The 21,664-nt window shown below is 40.4% G+C and overlaps 1 protein-coding gene and 1 pseudogene across 7 annotated transcripts in view; both read right to left on the bottom strand.

Annotated features, from left to right (window-relative positions):
• The window catches only part of LOC147007731 (uncharacterized), a 218,407-nt gene that overhangs the window by 185,849 nt on the left and 10,894 nt on the right, over window positions 1–21,664 (bottom strand). For 6 of the 7 annotated variants that reach the window (XM_085866511.1, XM_085866515.1, XM_085866513.1 and 3 more), the window contains exon 3: window positions 19,837–20,100. In XM_085866511.1, coding sequence (XP_085722637.1) covers window positions 19,837–20,100 — 264 coding nt within the window. Of the gene's footprint in view, window positions 1–1,212; window positions 1,552–11,852; window positions 12,192–14,154; window positions 14,422–19,836; window positions 20,101–21,664 lie in introns of all 7 variants that reach the window. The other variant, XM_085866517.1, reaches the window with a different exon arrangement.
• LOC147007732 (uncharacterized) lies at window positions 9,038–10,856 on the bottom strand (annotated as a pseudogene).

The raw sequence follows: 21,664 nt of genomic DNA, 5'->3' as shown, positions 1-21,664 counted from the left end.
AGTAGAGGAGAAGACCAATTCCAATGACATCTTCCTTCTCAGAAAATGTGCTTTTTTCTTCTTCATCTTTTTTTCGTTTTTTTACATTGTCGAGACATCGTGAGTGTGAGATTTGTCAGGATTGAAAGACATGTTCCACGTGCTGACCATGATCCTGTCATTACCAACACTTTCTTCAGACAAAGTGACAAGTACAAAGCAATGTGGATCCCCCATCCCCTCAGCCCCTGCTTGAAATAATGGCACCTTCTTGCAATGAAATTGTGAGAGCACATGAACAAAAGAACATCCATATTTTGTCAGAAAATCATCCGACAACGATGAGACGGACTATCACATGGCAAGATCATTCACATATCCTTCATGAAGATCATGACAACCCACACAAGAGAATCAAATTCTACTTTAAATGCAAAAGTTTGTCGGAATTCTGTGAAATATTCCTTTCAGAATTGGGCTTAACTTCTCACAGGTGTGAAATACCAGTTCAGGATATATGGAGAGATCAATGTTATTGCACAACAAATACAAGAACATCATATGATGATGGACAAATCAACACAGTTGATAGGATTTGAACCAGTAAACCATGACTTTGATTTGAGTGCTCATTTGGAAGTATCGTGACAGAGAAGGAAACGTTTCGTACCAGATTAAGGTTAACACGAAGAAAGACTCATCTTTACAAACTGAACAGTATTTTTGGTGAATCTGGTCTGGTTAACTCAAATTTCAGAAGGTGAACAGTGAAATACTAAATAGTGAACACAATATTAGGTTGAAAAACATTAAAATGTATTTGGTTTAATATATTGCGAGCACCCGTTGAACATCATTTTGATGTATTCAGCTGACGGGTGTTTAATGGGTCCACCTGAATCTGGAGAATTCAAATTCACAAATTTAATTAATGTTAACCGCACAAATCTGCTTGAAACGAAATTATATTTCATTGGTTTCAACAAGGCAGCGTTTGGGAGGACATCATGAATAATGAAAACCAATTAACGTGTTGCTACATCAACAGAAGCATAAAATATATGAAATGTAAAATGGAGAGTGAAAAGAAAACCAGAAGGTGAGTGGCAATGAAGATGAGAATGAATGAAGCACTGCAAATAAAACGATGAGACATAATTACAAAATTTTTTTACAAGTTGAAGGAAATTGTGAATACAGTCAACAACATGTCATGTGAAATAAAGTTTATACCTTGTGCTGATAATGTGACATTGAAACCTCGTCCTGTGACACTCCCATCAGAGTGAAAAAATATCCGTATGAAGTTGGAGCGTGACGTGATGATTCGTCCAATGTTTTGAGGTTGGCACATTTTGATCTCTTGCTGCATTGTATTTGTGTAAGCCACACCCAACCAATCATATGGGCAATTATTAGGATCGTCCAGATCCAGGTTGACCACAGTCAGCACGACAACCTGTCCTTCAGGTGCGCTCACATCCCAAACACAGTTCATGTTGTTTTCATAGGAGAAAGGGAACCCGGGAGAGATGATCCAACCTTCTGCCAAAACGTTTCCTCCACATGACTCTGCATTGAATTTTAAAAAGCATTATCAACGAGGAAAAATGTTGTTGAAAATCATAAAATATAAATGAAATTGAATATTTTGCACACGAGATATATTGTCTCCAACATTAACAATCATTCTGCTGGTGTCAATAATTCAGAATCCAAATTTAAAAGGATGAAGTATAAATTATATGGATGGATCATGAGAGGGGATTCATGAGCCTGGTGTGGCTCAGTGGTTAAGGCGGTGGTTGGGGATCCTTGGGGTCCTGAGTTCGAGCCCCGCTGGCTGCTGAGTTAGCATCAGGGGTTTAGCATGAAAAACATTAAAATGTATTTGGTTTAATATATTGCAAGCAATATATATATATATATATATATATATGGCTGCCAAATCACGTGACCGATGAAGTCATGAAAAAATTTTCTGCGGTCCATTCTATGCCTCGATGACCCTCAAAATTTTTCAAACTGATCGAATGTGGCATTCTGCAAATGCAATTATGACGTCATAACAAGGGCACATATGAAGTCTTAAAAAAATCACCCTCATTCCCCATGTGGAGTACTTGCTTTGTGCTAAGTTTCAATTTTTTCCTTCGTGTGGTTTCAGAGATACAGAGGTCCAATTTTTTCCCGTTTTTCCAATATGGCTGCCATACTACGTGACCTATGACATCATAATTATCAACGTACATTCTGCATGAGAGTTCACATCAATGGTGAAAATTTCGTCTCAATCCGACTCGCGGTTGTGGAGAAAAACACAAAAGTTCTGAGTGGACAAACAGACAAACAAATGAAAAATCGTGCTGAGCACGACACTTGGCGAATTCGTTGACGTTTCCTTGTGGTGGTCCAAGCTGTAATGTCATGGAATGTGTGATGTTTGTTTGTTCGTACATTAATAAAATGACGCGATGTCACAAATAACAATTATCAGGTGCGCATTGTCATGGTAACGGCAGTAGATTGAAAATTTTCAAAACTCGTTTAAAGCCACCATGTGACATTCAACAACTTATCATCGGTGCTTATTGCCTTCATTCTGATCGTAGGAAATATTTGAAAATTCCTAGAAACATTGCTTTTCAACCAGCTTCACGATCCCGTTATCAGGTTTGAAATATGCTGTAAAACAAAAATATGTATTTTATATGTGTGTTTTTCATGTTTTGGATGATCCTGACCTTGACCCTGGGTCAATTTCGATCAAACTTTGTACACATGTTAATATTACATGCATAAATAGACAGTATAAGTTTCAATATAATAACTGCAAAACTCTTTGAGAAATAGCCATGTGTAATTCACGAAATTCCCCATTGGTTTATAATGGGCGATAATTTAAAGCGATGCAGAATCCAGATCCTGATCTTGAACATCACCAAAAGTCACATATCTTTTTGCACTGCGGATTTCTATCAGCTGTTAAAATTTCATCCAAATTGGTTAAGAATTGTGACCTGTAGAACGAATGGAATTTTTTTAAATCACGCCAATAGCTAAAAACAATGATGTCATACACTTGCGAGAACTCTGCGTAATTTGTAATAAGATGCATTTCGTAATCATTTAGATATTTGAATGAAGTTTAATTTGGCGTCAACCGGAAGTCGTAGCGACTTGTTTGCCAATTTCGTTGTCGGCGATTCATTTCATGTCGTGTGGTCGGAGAGGAATATTGCCACTGTCTGAGATGGCCTTGCCAGAAACGAAGTGAGGCGGTTTCCGGCCAAAGTTAGTGGGTCACGTGAGGGGTTGGGGCCAATCGGAGCGCCAGATTCAGGTGATAACGTTTCGATTTGGGGTGGCCCCTCCCCCCTTGCTGCAAGTCCTATCAACGTCAGAGTGGTCCCTCCGCCTCTCTCTCGCTCTGGCCTCGCCCTCGCCTCACTCGCCTCTCGGCACGACCCGCCTCCTGCTGCCTGGACTCCGCCTCCTCGTCTCCACCAACACGACGTCAATCCCACCTGCCTTCCTGGTCCCGCCCACCACTCCCTCCACGCACTCTGGACTCCGCCCCTTCCCACTCAAGCCCCTCCTTCACGAACATGGTCTAAACACGCGCGGCTGAAGCCAGAGACGACGCGCCCACTGTCTGGTGCTGCACCACGGAGCCCCCCCCACGAAACGTATTGGTGGCGCGTCGTGCTCCAAGCACAAAGGTACCAAGAGACCATAGCCTCAACTTCTCTCCTCTCTTGCTTCAATCCCTCTTCATGGGGTTTTCTGTGTGTGTGTGTGTGTGTGTGTGTGTGTGTGTGTGTGTGTGTGTGTGTGTGTGTGTGTGTGTGTGTGTGTGTGTGTGTGTGTGTGTGTGTGTGTGTGTGTGTGTGTGTGTGTGTGTGTGTGTGTGTGTGTGTGTTGGCGCCTGTCTGCTGAAGTAAGACTGCAGAAAATCGTTATTGTTATTATTATTATTGTTATTATTCTCACGTTAAGTCTGCTCTGTGTCGCCTTTGAAAGTTGCCTGTTTATTTGCTGCACCACACCTCTCTCCCCTATCTCTGCACAACACACCCCAACAAATCTCGATTGTGCCACACACGATTCCTCGCCCATTGTTAATAAATTATCATTAGGAATGTTCTCTGCTTGTTTTGGTCTTTTCTTCCATTGATCCAGCATGGTCCGAATCCCAGTTTAAGGCCCAGTCACACCTTGATGTTTTAGCCAGCAATGGCAAGTTTTGGTCGTATTCAAAACGTGTTGGTCGCATGCATAACGTATTAGTAACGGGCACAGAACGTTTCGTTGTGTTAAAGATAACTTATAACAACGAATGCTTAGCCTGTTGTCGGCGTTCACCACCTATGCCCAACGATAGTTTAACTTAGTCATAGTGCGCTACACGTATCGCCGACGAACTTGTGGCGTAGCCTGTTAAAAGGTGCCGCTCGCCGATTTAAATCATAACCGCCTAAAAATTGGAAGTGTCAACATCGCAGTCACACCATGACGATTTAGCCAGCGTATGCCGACCTATGAAAAATGTGTCAAAAACGCTGGCACACGTCGAATACGGTATGGGTAAGTTGTGTATACGTTAGCAGCATGATGAAAAACAATGAAGAACGCTGGCATATTACGTGGTGCGTCTAGTACGTCGTGAAATTTCAAGCACGCTGAAAATTTTACGACGTACTCGACGTATGGCTCACAAGTTCCGCATACGCTGGCGTAAGTTCTTGGCACGCACCGCAATCGTTTACACACGTTGGCCACACGTTACTTGTAAGTTACTCATAAGTCGAAACACGTCGAGGTAATATTTAGCATACCCGAAACTTAATTTTTAACCTACGAGTAACGTGCTTTGAACATGTTAGTAGCATGCTTTGAACCTATGTGTAACGTATCTCAAACGCACATTGGCGTACGCAGACAAATTTGATTGACGTCTTCCGGACGACCACAGAACTTACTGAACGACCACAGAACTTACTGAACGTGTTTCCAACTTAGAGCTACCGTATATTGGCGTATTGGCAGCGTTTAGGGGAATTGGTATATACAAATGGGCTTCACAAGAGGAACACGTCAGTGTTCCAGACTCCATGTTGAGTGGATGTCAATGTCACTAGCAGTGGCAGTTGCAGTAGTAGTAGTCGTAGTAGTAGTAGTTCGAGAGAATTTCGTGATGTCGATGTTATTAGTAGTAGTAGTAGTCGTACGAGAGAATTTAGTGATGTCGATGTTAGTAGTAGTTGTAGTACTAGTAGCAGTAGTCGTAGTTCGAGAGAATTTAGTGATGTCGATGTTGGTAGTAGTTGTAGTTCGAGAGAATTTAGTGATGTCGATGGTGGTAGTAGTAGTAGTAGTAGCAGTAGTAATAGTTCGAGAGAATTTAGTGATGTCGATGTTGGTCGTGGTAGTAATAGTAGTCGTAGTAGTAGTAGTAGTAGTACTTTCAAGTAACGTGTTGCAAAGTGTGAACAACGTTTGTGTAGCGTGCTTACAAAACGTTACTCATAGGTTAGAAATAAGTTTCGGGTACGCGAAACATTACCTCCATGTGTTTTGACTTATGAGTAACTTGCAAGTAACGTGTTTCAACGTGTGTCAACGATCGCATAAGGTGCCGACAACTTATGGCCAGCGTCGCGGAACGTGTGAGTCATACGCGGGCATACGTCGTAAAATTTCAAGCATGAAAAAATTTGAGGAAAACCCAAAAGTTCAACGTTTAAAGCCAGCGTACTACCACTTATGGCAGTGTTTTTCAGCGTGGTCTTAACATATACAAAACGTACCCATAACGTATTCGACGTGTACCAGCGTTTTACACAAATTTTTGCAAACATCGGCATAAGCTGGCTAAAACGTCAAGGTTTGACTGGGCCTTTAGCCGGGACTTTATTTCCAACGATCCATTCCTTTTAGCTGGTACGTCCTTGGCAGTGACGCTCAGCTGCATCCGATCCGGAAAAGTGATCCGGTGCAGTAGAGTGATCTGGTTCAAACAAGGCATACCGAGGGCGTGTTCCCCAGTAATTAATCCACGTAATTAATTAGGTAACCCGATTAACCTCGAGATGGGTGGACCCAAGTCATGCGGTTGAGTTAGTTGCGTCCACGGTCAGTTAAGCGACCCGCCGTGTCACGGAATTATCCGTGTGCGATGGTCTACAATTCCGGGGAGTCTGGTGGGAACAGAGATAGCTTCACCCACCTCGTGGTCTTCTCACCCGACCCCAGGCCCGCAACAATATATATATATATATATATATATATATATATATATATATATATATATATATATATACATATATATATATATATATTCTTCTTCTTCTTTGATCATCCGTATGATCCGCATAGTAATTTGGCACATGTTTTACGCCGGATGCCCTTCCTGACGCAACCCTGGTCGCCTCTTACAACACAGGGATATGGTACACCTATTTTAACCGGGGTATACATTGGCCCAGTATATTGGTACTCATTTCGCCGACCTCGGAAGGATGACAGGCTGAGTCAACCCCCTGGTGTATTAATTCAGTGGCCCAACGGGGCTTGAACTCAGGACCTCTTGGATCCCAAGCCGCTGCCCGAACCACTGCGCCAACACCAGGCTCATATATATATATATATATATATATATATATATATATATATATATATATATATATATATATATATATATATATATATATATATATATATATATATATATATATATATATATATATATATATATATATATATATATATATATATATATATATATATATATATATCGGTGAATTCTCTTTTTTCTTTCCACATCCATGTGTCCATAAAGCAGCTCCTCTACCCATGTCACTCACCTTGTTCACTTTAAACATAAACTGATTAGATTTTTGTGAAGATCCAGATCCAGATCCGACGACACAAATTTTTAAAGTGATTCTTCACCATTGAGAGACAGGGTCAAAAACGATATATAGCACGATATCTTAAAAAGTTGTGGACGGATTGGAATGAAACTTGGTGGATATGTTGGGTGTGTAACATGGAAGAATTGATTCAATTTTGGAGATCCGAATCCAGATCACGATCTAATTTTTTTTCAAGTCATTCTTCACCATTGAGAGATAGGTCTGATCTGATGTACGCCACAATATCTCAAAACGTTGTCGACGGATTTGGACAAAACTTGGTGGACAGATTGAGTGTTTGGCACGGATGAATTGATTCAATTTTTGTGAAGATCCAAGTCCGGATCTGGATACGAGAGTTATTTAAGTTTTAAAGTGATTCTTCACCATTGAGAAATCGGGCCAAAAACGATATAGTACTGTACAGCATGATATTTCAGAAATGTGTTGTGTCCGATAATGTTCTCATAAATCAGGCATTAGCTGGCGGAGGTATGCACTCTCCTGAATGCACTTCGAATTCTATTTTTTTACCAGTACTTGACCATGAATGTTTGACTACACTGGGTTATGTGCCTATTAAAGCGAAGGCATCTTACTAGTTTTTAAGGCAGTGTGCAGACTGAAAACAATGCTGTCTTTGGTCTTCATAATCTTACTCTGTCGACATTCCAGTCATTTGTCTCAGTCAACTTGCCAATAAATTCCTGTGCACCTGAGGACAGATATTTTGCAAGATTCTTCACATCTTTTACCTTGGCTGCTTTGATTGGCAACGGCTCATTGAACAGAGGCTGTCTCGGCGAAGTCACCCATTTGACACCAACATTCAGCAGGCGGAATTTGTTAGTTATTATGTCAGAAATCATTTGGGAAATCACGTCATACTTGTGCTGTATAAAAAATGATGACACCTTTCACTTTATCACCAGAAACCTTTCTCCATTTTTTTGTGGCTGACTTTTTTTTAAAGGTTCGAAATTGTCCCTTGAAGTTCAACAAGTCCTTGACAGTCTTGAGAATCACATCAAACTGCTCTCTGATCATGTCTTCCATACTCAAAATACAGCTCCACCATCTCACTCTTTCTTTGTAACCCCTCGATTGTGCCCAATTCCCAGTCACACGGTATGAAACTGACACCCTGACAGGAAGATGCACAATCTTATAAAATCTACCGTTGAGCACCAGTGACAAAAGCTATAAAACAATTGTGTGGTTGTTGTTCAAGCCTCTACAACTGTCATCGAAGACGGACAGTGTTCTTACATTTTTGGGATACTGTGATGACCCTCACTGAAGGAGAGGGTGTTGCGCTTGGGTCTGTTTGTTTGTGTGTCTGTCTGTCTATCTTCTTGTTTGTCTGCCCAGAACTTTCATGTTTTTCTGTGCAACTGTTTGTCAGACAGAGACAAAATTTTCACAATGGGTGCGACTTCTCAGGTAAAATGTTTCAATCATAATTCTGATGTCATTGGTCATGTGGTGTGGCAGCAATGTTTGAAAAATGGAAAAACTTTGGACGTCTGTTTCACTGAAACAACACGAAGGAAGAAAATTGAAACTTGGCAAATAGCAGGTGCTCCTCATAAGGAATGTGATTTTTTGATGACATCATAGGTGACTTCATTATGACATCATAATTGCATATGTAGAATGCCACATCTGATGAAATTTTTGAGAGTCATCCAGGGATAAAATGGTCCACAGAAAATATTTGATGACGTCATCAGTCAAGTGATTTGGCAACCTCTTTTTTTCTTTTTTTAACCTTCAAAAATCTCGGAAGTGGCTGAACAGATCAAGGCGAAACTTTACACGAATGACTGACTATCCATGAGGAACAAAAGGTTTACATATATGACGTCATCTGTCACATAGTTTGGCAGCCATATTGGATTTAACCAAACTGATAATCTTTTTCTCCAGAACAGCTATACAAATCGAGGGGAAACTTCACACAAATGTTCCCCAAGGTGCACAAGTTTGTTGAGGAATAATTATTGATGATGAGAATCAATAGGTCACATAATTTGGCAGACATTTTGGATTGAAGAAAATATTACATAATTCTTTATCTGGAACAGCTTAATCAAACAACGTGAAACTTTGCATTTATGATCCAGTAGTGATGAGGAATACATGTTTTAAATTTCAACTTGATTGAATGCATGGTCTGACAGCTAGAATTACTTAAAAAAAATTTTTTTTTTTGAATAAGGCTCACTTGGCTGTGCCTGAATGGGTTTGAGGGTAGAGGAGAAGCAGCTGAAATGCTAACCTTATCCAGGTTACTCCTAATGACTTAATCTTTGCTTTTTACTTGTTTGGGTTCCTACTGATTCCTCCATTGCAGGAGAATAATAATAATAATAAAAACGTCAAGGGTCAGTGTCAGGTGTCCGATGAAAGAGGGGTTGCATCAAAACGGGACATCTTGGTACCCCGTCATCACTGCCAGCAGGTATAAAGTGGCAGTTCTAATTATATCTCTTATTAATTACGCAACACACCAGTCCACAAACGCCACACAAAATACACCACACAAAGCAGTCCTGGTGAGGATCTGCAATCTCTGATTGCTCTTATTCTTGTTTATGTCATGAGACAGACAACTAACAACTTCATGAACACCTCATTTGGCTTTCATTTTGGGCCAGGTATACATTTTGCTTTTGCCTATCATTGTAGAGTGTATCCCGAAGAAAAACAGCCATACCTGGCATCAGGAAAACACATTGCCTGTTGGTGCAATGGGAAATTGCGTGCTCTGTTTAAAATGAAAACAGATGCACTCAGAATCCTCTTTTTCCTTCACCACTGATGAAAGATACTTCAACTTGCTGATAAAAAATTTAGCCTTCTTTAAATGGAGCCGTTTTTTGGTCACCAGGATCTTCCTGACAGCTGTTTTTATCAACTTTGATTTTGTCATCAAACACAGTACACTGACAGCAGACACCCGATCTGGCCTTTAAAAGGCAAAATTAAAGATGGCTTTGAAATAATCACAATGTAACGTGTACTTGGCTTCACACTGGACTTTCTTCAGGTCCAAACCACCTTGATATTGCAACTCTCTTGACGAGAGCAATGCTTGCCAGAACCATGTGGCCATCTTCATAGGACTTAGTTCTTATGAAAGATACCATCGTTTCTTTTCGTGTCCTGAATAATGTGATGCACAAAAAGAAAATGATTGAATGTGTTCATCCACTTTGTTTTCAAGTTCATCAGCAATACATGGCTTGTTATTGTGAGTCCCTCTTTTGGAGTGCTTCCCACTGCAACACATCCAGCAATACAATGGTCGCGTTTGGTCCCGATGGCATGGAGACTGGAAAAACCTTCACGGGATCCCAAGATGTGCCAATGACTACCATCTGAGGAAAGGTGGTGGAAGCTCCATGTTTTATCTTTTCAAGAGAAAACTGCAATTGACAGATGAACACATTGTGTCAGTTTCACCATTACGAAGAAGTTGCTCAACCGAATGAACAAATTCCCTGTCAGCATTCATGAGCCACTCCTAACTGCCTTCAGGTGGCCAACATTTCATGTTCTGTGGTTTTCAGTTCATTGGCCAAACATTCGATGCATTAGCAGAACAGAAAGAACAGTTCTACGCTGACCTGTATTAAGTCCTGATTGACGTCCCAAAAGAGGACAAGATTATCCTCCATGACGATTTAATGTGAGAATTGGTTTCAGCTTCAACGTGTGGAGGGTCACCATCGGGAAGGAAAGTAGAGGAGAAGACCAATTCCAATGACATCTTCCTTCTCAGAAAATGTGCTTTTTTCTTCTTCATCTTTTTTTCGTTTTTTACATTGTCGAGACATCGTGAGTGTGAGATTTGTCAGGATTGAAAGACATGTTCCACGTGCTGACCATGATCCTGTCATTACCAACACTTTCTTCAGACAAAGTGACAAGTACAAAGCAATGTGGATCCCCCATCCCCTCAGCCCCTGCTTGAAATAATGGCACCTTCTTGCAATGAAATTGTGAGAGCACATGAACAAAAGAACATCCATATTTTGTCAGAAAATCATCCGACAACGATGAGACGGACTATCACATGGCAAGATCATTCACATATCCTTCATGAAGATCATGACAACCCACACAAGAGAATCAAATTCTACTTTAAATGCAAAAGTTTGTCGGAATTCTGTGAAATATTCCTTTCAGAATTGGGCTTAACTTCTCACAGGTGTGAAATACCAGTTCAGGATATATGGAGAGATCAATGTTATTGCACAACAAATACAAGAACATCATATGATGATGGACAAATCAACACAGTTGATAGGATTTGAACCAGTAAACCATGACTTTGATTTGAGTGCTCATTTGGAAGTATCGTGACAGAGAAGGAAACGTTTCGTACCAGATTAAGGTTAACACGAAGAAAGACTCATCTTTACAAACTGAACAGTATTTTTGGTGAATCTGGTCTGGTTAACTCAAATTTCAGAAGGTGAACAGTGAAATACTAAATAGTGAACACAATATTAGGTTGAAAAACATTAAAATGTATTTGGTTTAATATATTGCGAGCACCCGTTGAACATCATTTTGATGTATTCAGCTGACGGGTGTTTAATGGGTCCACCTGAATCTGGAGAATTCAAATTCACAAATTTAATTAATGTTAACCGCACAAATCTGCTTGAAACGAAATTATATTTCATTGGTTTCAACAAGGCAGCGTTTGGGAGGACATCGTGAATAATGAAAACCAATTAACGTGTTGCTACATCAACAGAAGCATAAAATATATGAAATGTAAAATGGAGAGTGAAAAGAAAACCAGAAGGTGAGTGGCAATGAAGATGAGAATGAATGAAGCACTGCAAATAAAACGATGAGACATAATTACAAAATTTTTTTACAAGTTGAAGGAAATTGTGAATACAGTCAACAACATGTCATGTGAAATAAAGTTTATACCTTGTGCTGATAATGTGACATTGAAACCTCGTCCTGTGACACTCCCATCAGAGTGAAAAAATATCCGTATGAAGTTGGAGCGTGACGTGATGATTCGTCCAATGTTTTGAGGTTGGCACATTTTGATCTCTTGCTGCATTGTATTTGTGTAAGCCACACCCAACCAATCATATGGGCAATTATTAGGATCTTCCAGATCCAGGTTGACCACAGTCAGCACGACAACCTGTCCTTCAGGTGCGCTCACATCCCAAACACAGTTCATGTTGTTTTCATAGGAGAAAGGGAACCCGGGAGAGATGATCCAACCTTCTGCCAAAACGTTTCCTCCACATGACTCTGCATTGAATTTTAAAAAGCATTATCAACGAGGAAAAATGTTGTTGAAAATCATAAAATATAAATGAAATTGAATATTTTGCACACGAGATATATTGTCTCCAACATTAACAATCATTCTGCTGGTGTCAATAATTCAGAATCCAAATTTAAAAGGATGAAGTATAAATTATATGGATGGATCATGAGAGGGGATTCATGAGCCTGGTGTGGCTCAGTGGTTAAGGCGGTGGTTGGGGATCCTTGGGGTCCTGAGTTTGAGCCCCGCTGGCTGCTGAGTTAGCCTCAGGGGGTTTAGCATGAAAAACATTAAAATGTATTTGGTTTAATATATTGCAAGCAACTGTTGACACTCATTTTGATGTATTCAGCTTTTGATGTCGACTCAGCCTGTCATCCCTCCGAAGGTCGGCGAAATGAGCCCGAGTATACTGGTAATTATCCCTGCAGGGTCGAAGGCGACTGAACGGTTGGCGTCAGGAAGGGCATCCGGCCGTTAAGACATTACCACAAGAAAAGGTACCATGATTGGAGCCCGCAAAAAGCTGACCCCTGCTCAGGGATAAAGGCTTTCAAATGGTGTGATGATGACCATGAGAGGGGATTCGTCTTCAGGAAGTTCATTAACTCAAACTCCTCAGTCTCACTATCAGCCATTATCTTTGTTGGGCAAACCACATTTCAAATTTGGCCTCCAATGCCAGTGGTCTCATGGTAGATTGGCAGAGGAGGAACAGGAGATGTGGGGAGGAAAGTAACTCATTCCTCTCTCAGAGGGAGGCTTTACCAGTTGCTAAATTCACCATTGACGAGTTTACAGAGTAAGTGACACCCACAGTATCAGAAAGCTTTGCTATGATAGACAGCAACACCAACACCGGGACAGATATGGAACTTGTCAAAATGGATGAGAGAATAACGAGTGAAAACCACAGCAGAATAAGAGATATTCTGTGAAAGGAATATTCCCAGTGAAGGAAGTCAATTCTATGCATCTCACAAAGGGTTTGTTAATGTATTTAAATGTTTGCAGCACTGTCTAAACATCTGTAACTCATCACAACATGCCAACACAACATATTATTATATTTTTGATGTGTGAATGACTGCATTATTAAAGATATTAGTAAAATCACCACTTCATACAATAAGCCTGGTGTTGGCTTCACAGGTAAAGTGGCTGGCTTAAGATATTGGGGTCTTGAGTTTGTGCCCCTGTCATGCTGTTGAATTAACACCAGGTGGGTTGACGCAGACTGTCATGCTTTGGAAATTGGCAAAATGAGTACCAGCTTACTGGAAACAGCAGGCACTGCATCAGCGGCACTGCTGCTTCCCCAAAAATGATGCAGCCAATCAGCCAGATACGGCACATGAATAAATAAATTAACTTCATTAAATTGTTCTTCACAAACTGCTCACACTTTTTCAGACATCATAATATAATGTGTGTTAAAACCATGGCTACCGCCAGCTTATTGTATTCACAGGAAATGGTACGAACCAAACTCCTCTGTTCTGTGGATATTTCTCGGATTCCTCCATTTCCATAACTCCAATTTTGTTTCAGGAAAATTTTTTTCATGGCGAACCATCTTGAAATGGCTTCTCTTTTGGCAAAAGACTATAAATTATGTGTAAAAGACGATTTGAATCTCAGATGTTGTGCACGCAATGGCGGGATAAAAACTCCTGTGTGCCGAACTGAACAAGCGTAAAACACACACACAGCTGATGTACAAAAGCCTCATTTGACATTCATACACCATTTGAAAGTCTCGTGTTACCTGTCAGCACAAACTAAATAGATATGGACATTGACCAGATATGGACGTAATTTGCAAATTAATCAAATGAAAGGATATTTCTGAACAAAACACAAGAATGTATCTGAAATGTATCATGGATCTGATCATGCTGTAACCTTGTGATTATTTCCAGCATGGATTAGATTGAACAATACCTGCTGTGAAAGCCATTGTTGCAGGTTGGCTATATTTGTTGTTGTAGAAGGAAGTTACAGTCACTGTGTAATTCCTTCCTGGTACAAGACGTGTAATGTTAATTTCTGTGTTGTACACAGTTCTGGAACTCATTGAGTATCCATTTTGAGACCAGGTCACACGATATCTGTAGATATCTTTGTTGGGATCGTTTGGTGCTGTCCATCTTATGAATGCAAAACCAATATCCTGTTCGACCACCGTGATGTTCAATGGAGGGGAAGGACCTAGAAAATGAAACATCATCATGTTATTTCAAACGTTTTTACTTTGGCATTGTTGTGGATTCATCAAGGAGCAAAAGTTTCAAACAGAATCTCCACAGAAATTTAATGAGAAATTTAGTTTCATGCTTTTATGCCTGAAAGAGAAGCAAAACACATGTCAGCCAAGTTAATTGCTGATTAACAAACAAGGAATCACTTCGAAGCAAATACAGCAGAGTTTATCATAAGATATATCGTTTGAGAAGTGTCCACTTGTTCCTTGAAAAATCGAACATTCTCAAGAGTATTGGTTGGTCTGGTATGTTATGTTTGGCTGCATGTAAATTGCTACCAACTTGCAATTCTACACCGAATTCCCAAAACATAACCAACTGGTCGAGCGACTCAAAAGGCAGAAGTCTCTTGTGAGATCAAATGTTGAAAAGGTCAAAGGTCAAGGTAACATGAAATCGTCAATTTTCAACCGATTGACTTGAGATTTGAACAGAATTTGCATGTTGCGTCACAATGAATTGGCTTACTAGTCAAAAGCTGGAATCCTGTTGTTTTTTGAGATGTAAAGGCTGAATGGAATGAGGTGAAATTAGAGGTTGTATTTGGGGTGTACTTGGGGAGGTTTTAGGTGGTGAAAGCAAATGAAGGTAATTCTGGTAAAAGCTAATCAAGGGTCCAAAAGGTAATTCCGAAATAAAATTGTAAAAGGAAATTCTGAAGAGAAGTTTGAAAGGGAAATTCTAAAGAGTAATTCTGAAGGATAATTCTAATGAGTAATTCCAATGGGTAATTAGAAAGGGAAATGCTGAAGGATTATTCTTTCTAAGGGGTCCCTGAACATCACCTTTCTCTTCCATCTTGGCACAATTATCCCTTTCCCACAATTCTCCGGAACTGGCCCCACACTCACACATGCATTAAACAGCCTCTTCGTCAAACCAACTCCAATTTCTCCCACTGCAATCATCATCTCTATGCACACCGCATCAATGCCGGGCACTCTTCCATTCTTCATCCTCTTCAATGCTGTCCGTGCCTCCTCCTACGTTATCTCCACCAACTCCACTTTCCCCTCCACATAACATGCAAGCTCCAACTCACCACCGCCACCTCCCCAGATCAAGAGTTCCCCAAAATATCCTTCCCATACCTTCATTACTGCCCCCTTTTTGTCAATACCCTCCCACCCCCATCCTTAATCACTGCCCCCTCCCCCAATCCTCATGTCATTATTATCCTCATCCCTGTAAAAAGGCAGTTGAAAAACCTATTCTTCCCACCATCCTGCTCCAACTTGTTGTTTACCTCCTCCTCCATAAAATTCCTCACCATATCCACAACTCTCCTTGCTGCCTTCTTCTTTTGCCTGCACAGGTGCATCAATCCTGCATCCGGTTGCCTCCCTCTGTCCTTAATCTTCTCGACCCTCTTCCAAATCTCCTTGTTTTCACAAACTGCCTTCGCTACTTCCTTCATCCACCATACCTGGTTTCTATCCCCTTAACGATGCAACTTTCTTGATGTCCTTCCACACAAAACTTCTGCAATTCCCCCACCTCATAATATTTTGACTCCTCCTCTTCACCTCCCTCCTTTTCTTCAATGGAACCACAAACACCACAGGCTTGTACTGGGTGGTAATATGCCCTCCCACCACTGCCTTACAAATCCTTAATCCTCAACAACTGTCCCTTCCTTACCACCACCAAATGCAGTTGTTTTATTCTGTCCACTCCGAAAGGTAATCTTGTGGCTTTCCCGCTTTTGAAAGAATGAATAAGCCACAGCCATCCCATTGCTCGCCACCAGCTCCACCAGCTTTCAACCTTCTCTATTCCTCGTTCCCCAACCAAATTTACCGACACATTTTACCAACAACGTCATTCAGCTCTGTTACTCCCACGTGCTCATTAAAGTCCCCCACATGCACAGCATCGTGTCCAGTTAAACCATTCTCATCATCCTCTCCAGTGCGTCCCTTAATTTCTGCTTCTCTGCTTCAGTCCTTCCCATTTGTGGCCGACATACCAACATTACACACCATTTGCCTCTGTATCACCACCCATGCCATAACTATGCATCCCTCTCATCTTTCCAATCTGACCACCTGCTTGCTGATCTCTTCTGACAATATTATTACAACGACATTACTCCTTCCATTCCCAGTGATGTGCAACAACTTGTATCCTCCGACCAACCTCCTCACCCTGTCTTCGTTCCATTTGGTCACACATACACACACACACACACACACACACACACACACACACACACACACACACACACACACACACACACACACACACACACACACACGACTTCCAACCTTTTCTGCATCATTTCCACATCCCCCCCCCCAATTGATCCCACATTCAAACTACCTATCTGGCCCTCACTTCTGAATTGCTGCCCACCTGGCAGAGCGAGTCACATCTTGAATAATTTGGGATGTTCAGGTCTGCAGCACACCATAATTCAAGAAGTAACTGTGTGTGTGCTTGTTACTTGCAAAATCGAATATTTTTCAAATATATTGATCAGTCTATTTTCAGTCTGTCCGTCTGTCGGTCTATTTTCAGTCTGTCCGTCTGTCGGTCTATTTTCAGTCTGTCCGTCTGTCGGTCTATTTTCAGTCTGTCCGTGTGTCGGTCTATTTTCAGTCTGTCCGTGTGTCGGTCTATTTTCAGTCTGTCCGTGTGTCGGTCTATTTTCAGTCTGTCCGTGTGTCGGTCTATTTTCAGTCTGTCCGTCTGTCGGTCTATTTTCAGTCTGTCCGTCTGTCGGTCTATTTTCAGTCTGTCCGTCTGTCGGTCTATTTTCAGTCTGTCCATCTGTCGGTCTATTTTCAGTCTGTCCGTCTGTCGGTCTATTTTCAGTCTGTCCGTCTGTCGGTCTATTTTCAGTCTGTCCGTCTGTCTGTCTATTTTCAGTCTGTCTGTCTGTCGGTCTATTTTCAGTCTGTCCGTCTGTCTGTCTATTTTCAGTCTGTCCGTCTGTCTGTCCATTTTCAGTCTGTCCGTCTGTCTGTCTATTTTCAGTCTGTCCGTCTGTCAGTCTATTTTCAGTCTGTCCATCTGTCTGTGCACCTGTCTGTGCGCCTGTCTGTTCGCCTGTCTGTGCGTCTGTTTATCGCCTTTCGGGCACAATTTTAAACCCATCTTTACAAAACTTCACCACATGGTAGAGTTTGTCATAAGAAAGAAGCCTTTTGTTTTTGAGGTCAAAAGGTCAAAAGGTCAACAAAGGCCAGAGGACAACAACTTTGGTGTAATTTCTAAATTCGTCAATTTTCATCCGATTGACCATATTTGAAGAATATTTTCTTTCAGGTCAATGAATTCAACCAACCAATTATTTTTGAGGTCACCATGGACCAAAAGGTCGACATCGGCCAAAGGTCAACAACAAAGTTGGTATTTCTAAAATCCTCAATTTTCATCAGATTGACTTGAAATTTGAAGCAGATTTATATTTCAGGTCATTGAATTCAACCCACCAATTATTTTTGTGGTCAACATGGCACCCTCAAGAAATAAAAAACAAACAAAAAAAACTTTTCTGGTGTTTTAACCGCACCCATGTTTTTCACCCTCAAAATAAGTGAATATATCGATCATTTTATTTTCTGATCTCGATCTAAATACATTTGTCCATTAACTTTGTATGGAACACAGTGATGGAGGTTTCAATATGCTTACTCCAATGTCTGCTTAATTTTGTCTAACAGTCTTATTCTCATTTTCAAGGATTTGAAGATTGAGGAGAGGATATCAATAAGTTTAAATTTTTCTTTCTTCTTCTTTAATACTAGATCGAGGACTTTTTTGTTCAAATAAAAAAATAAAAGGGATTCATACCGGTTTCATACACATTTCTTTTGGACTTGTGGTCCTGAAAAGGGTCATTTGGTTTTGATGAAGCTTTTCAGCAAAACCCAAGGAAATCCTCGCCAATTCTTTCCTCATTGAAGACGGCACAGAACTCCTTGTCCAAATCAGGGTAGAGCAAGTCCCCGTCACTGTCACCATCATTTGCAGCCTCCTCTTCCCAAATGATGTCATCCTCTGTGCCGTCCATGTTGTTGGAGATGCAGCATTTCAGAAAGGCTCGCTTGATGATATCCGACGGTATCTCCTCCCATACCTTGACAATTCAGCCACAGATCATCGGAAGGTCGACATTTCTTATCATCATGCCAGCAGTTTCCAAGTCAACATAATACTCAGCCAACGTAGCGATGGGAATAATGGTGAAGGTTCAACCATGACGCATGTGACCAATCTCCTCGGAATCCGGTGAGAAAATCGACAGGAAACGTATCACAAAATGTTGATTTTCAACTGATGAAAATACCAATTCCGGGAAATAGGAAAGTTTGTCTGTGGCGGTTCGGAACCGCTGATAGAAATGAAGGAAAAAAAAGAGAACCAGGAAGAACGAAGAGAACCAAATGAAGCCAAAAGAACTGAGTGGCACTGGTACTTCTTAACGCTTCACCATCCCACATGGCTCCTCGCTCTTGTGAGATTCTTCTTCCTCCTTTAAATCGATTTCCTTCCCTTGCATAGAAAAGTACTCAGGGTTGATTGGTTGTTCCCAGTTTTAAAGCAGGTCCCGCTATCCAGCATTTGCAAGCATAATGTCAGCATTTCAGGAACAATCTTGGGATGTTCATGGAGAAAGTGATGCATGAAAAGATAGTCACCACTCCAAGTCCCTCATCCACCCACCCATTCTTCTGCGCACGAACAATACCGCTGGCTGGAAACTTGTCTTTGGGCAGTGTCTTACTCTTGAACACGACATACGAGGGAAGCTTGCAAAGCAAGCATATTTGAGGTGGGTGCTCCATTATTGGACTTGAGTGATTGTGAATAATTATTTTGATGTGAGACCAGGTGTTCTTGTTTTTTTTTGTGTTTCATCGTGTTTTCGGAGCCAAGAAGCTCTGTATTTTCCATAAACCGAAACTCGGGTGTCTCCAAGCGTCTCCACACTTTTCCGAGAATGACTGATTTAATTTCCGCATACGGTTACTTAAACGCTGTTCAAACTCTTTGCCGAACCGATGTTCTTAACCAAACTCATAACCAAAATTTAAATGGTGGAATTGAGCTTATCAGCTGTTCCGACTATGACAAAATTGCTCATTTGGAATATTATTGAAATTCAGCATTAATTATTTTTAAGACTGATTTTTTTTTTTCTATACCTGTGTATTAACCGGACCCCCAAATTTCACCTTTTTTGCCGATAAAAAGTGGGGTTTATACTCTGGAAAATATGGTATGCCCTTTTCGGAGGGAGCATCAATGCCTGACGTCAAGGACTATGGCCCCAGTAATGATGACGTGCAACACCTGGAGATGGAATAGGGAGGGGTGGTGTACAATAAATGTTGTGCGCTGGTTTTGTACTTACTTGTTTGCACAACAATGGTGGAAGGAATGCTTTCTGTGCCATTACACAGGGAAGAGATGGACACAGAGTAGTTTGTGAAAGGTGAAAGTCCTGTGATTGTGAGTTCCTTGTTCGTTGTGGTGTAGTTTTGAGTTTTGTTTGCAGAAGTGAACAAAGACACAAAACTGATGAAGGTATTGTTTTTATCTTTCGGCACAATCCAGCTGAGGGTGACTGACGTGATGTTAAATGAGCTTTCTGTCAGATCGACAGGAATGCAGGCATCTGTGAGGATAAACACAAAAACAAATCATGAGTGTGGATTCACAAATACATGTGGTAGGTACATTGTTCCTCTTGTTAGTTCTCTCATAATTGCTCACAAGTAATCATGTTGCTGCATTAACAGAAGAGTAAGTGAGAAAAAGAGCAATCAGGGATTGCAAACCCTCGCCAGACTTCTTTTGAGTGATGTATTTTTTTTTAATAGATTTTAGAGTAAATGCAAATTGTTTGCCAAACCATGTGACCAATGACATCATATGTGTAAACCTTTTGTTCCTCATGGACAGGCGGTCAGACGTGAAAAGTTTCGCCTCGATCTGTTCAGCCACTTCAGAGATTTTTGAAGGTTAAAAATATTTATGTATATATATATATATATATATATATATATATATATATATATATATATATATATATATATATATATATATATATATATATATATATATATATATATATATATATATATATATATATATATGGCTGCCAAATCACGGGACTGATGACGTCATGAAAAGTTTTTCTGCAGACCATTCTTTGCCTCGATGACCCTCAAAAAATTTCAACCTGATCGAATGTGGCCTTCCACAAATGCAATTATGAAATCATAACAAGTGCACCTATGATGGCTTTAAAAAATCACCCTCATTCCCCATGTGGAGTACTTGCTTTGTGCTAAGTTTCAATTTTTTCCTTTGTGTGGTTTCAGAGATACAGAGGTCCAATTTTTTCCCGTTTTTCCAATATGGCTGCCATACTACGTGACCTATGACATCATAATTATCAACGTACATTCTGCATGAGAGTTCACATCAATGGTGAAAATTTCGTCTCAATCCGACTCGCGGTTGTGGAGAAAAACACAAAAGTTCTGAGTGGACAAACAGACAAACAAATGAAAAATCGTGCTGAGCACGACACTTGGCGAATTCGTTGACGTTTCCTTGTGGTGGTCCAAGCTGTAATGTCATGGAATGTGTGATGTTTGTTTGTTCGTACATTAATAAAATGACGCGATGTCACAAATAACAATTATCAGGTGCGCATTGTCATGGTAACGGCAGTAGATTGAAAATTTTCAAAACTCGTTTAAAGCCACCATGTGACATTCAACAACTTATCATCGGTGCTTATTGCCTTCATTCTGATCGTAGGAAATATTTGAAAATTCCTAGAAACATTGCTTTTCAACCAGCTTCACGATCCCGTTATCAGGTTTGAAATATGCTGTAAAACAAAAATATGTATTTTATATGTGTGTTTTTCATGTTTTGGATGATCCTGACCTTGACCCTGGGTCAATTTCGATCAAACTTTGTACACATGTTAATATTACATGCATAAATAGACAGTATAAGTTTCAATATAATAACTGCAAAACTCTTTGAGAAATAGCCATGTGTAATTCACGAAATTCCCCATTGGTTTATAATGGGCGATAATTTAAAGCGATGCAGAATCCAGATCCTGATCTTGAACATCACCAAAAGTCACATATCTTTTTGCACTGTAGATTTCTATCAGCTGTTAAAATTTCATCCAAATTGGTTAAGAATTGTGACCT

The sequence above is a fragment of the Eptatretus burgeri genome, unplaced genomic scaffold (assembly GCF_056783735.1).
Source record: "Eptatretus burgeri isolate ZD-2024b unplaced genomic scaffold, Ebu_testis_v1 Ebu_testis_scaffold_34, whole genome shotgun sequence".
Classification (NCBI taxonomy): domain Eukaryota; kingdom Metazoa; phylum Chordata; class Myxini; order Myxiniformes; family Myxinidae; genus Eptatretus; species Eptatretus burgeri.
The sequence above is the reverse complement of the archived record's forward strand: the minus strand, read 5'-3'. Positions and strand labels throughout refer to the sequence as shown.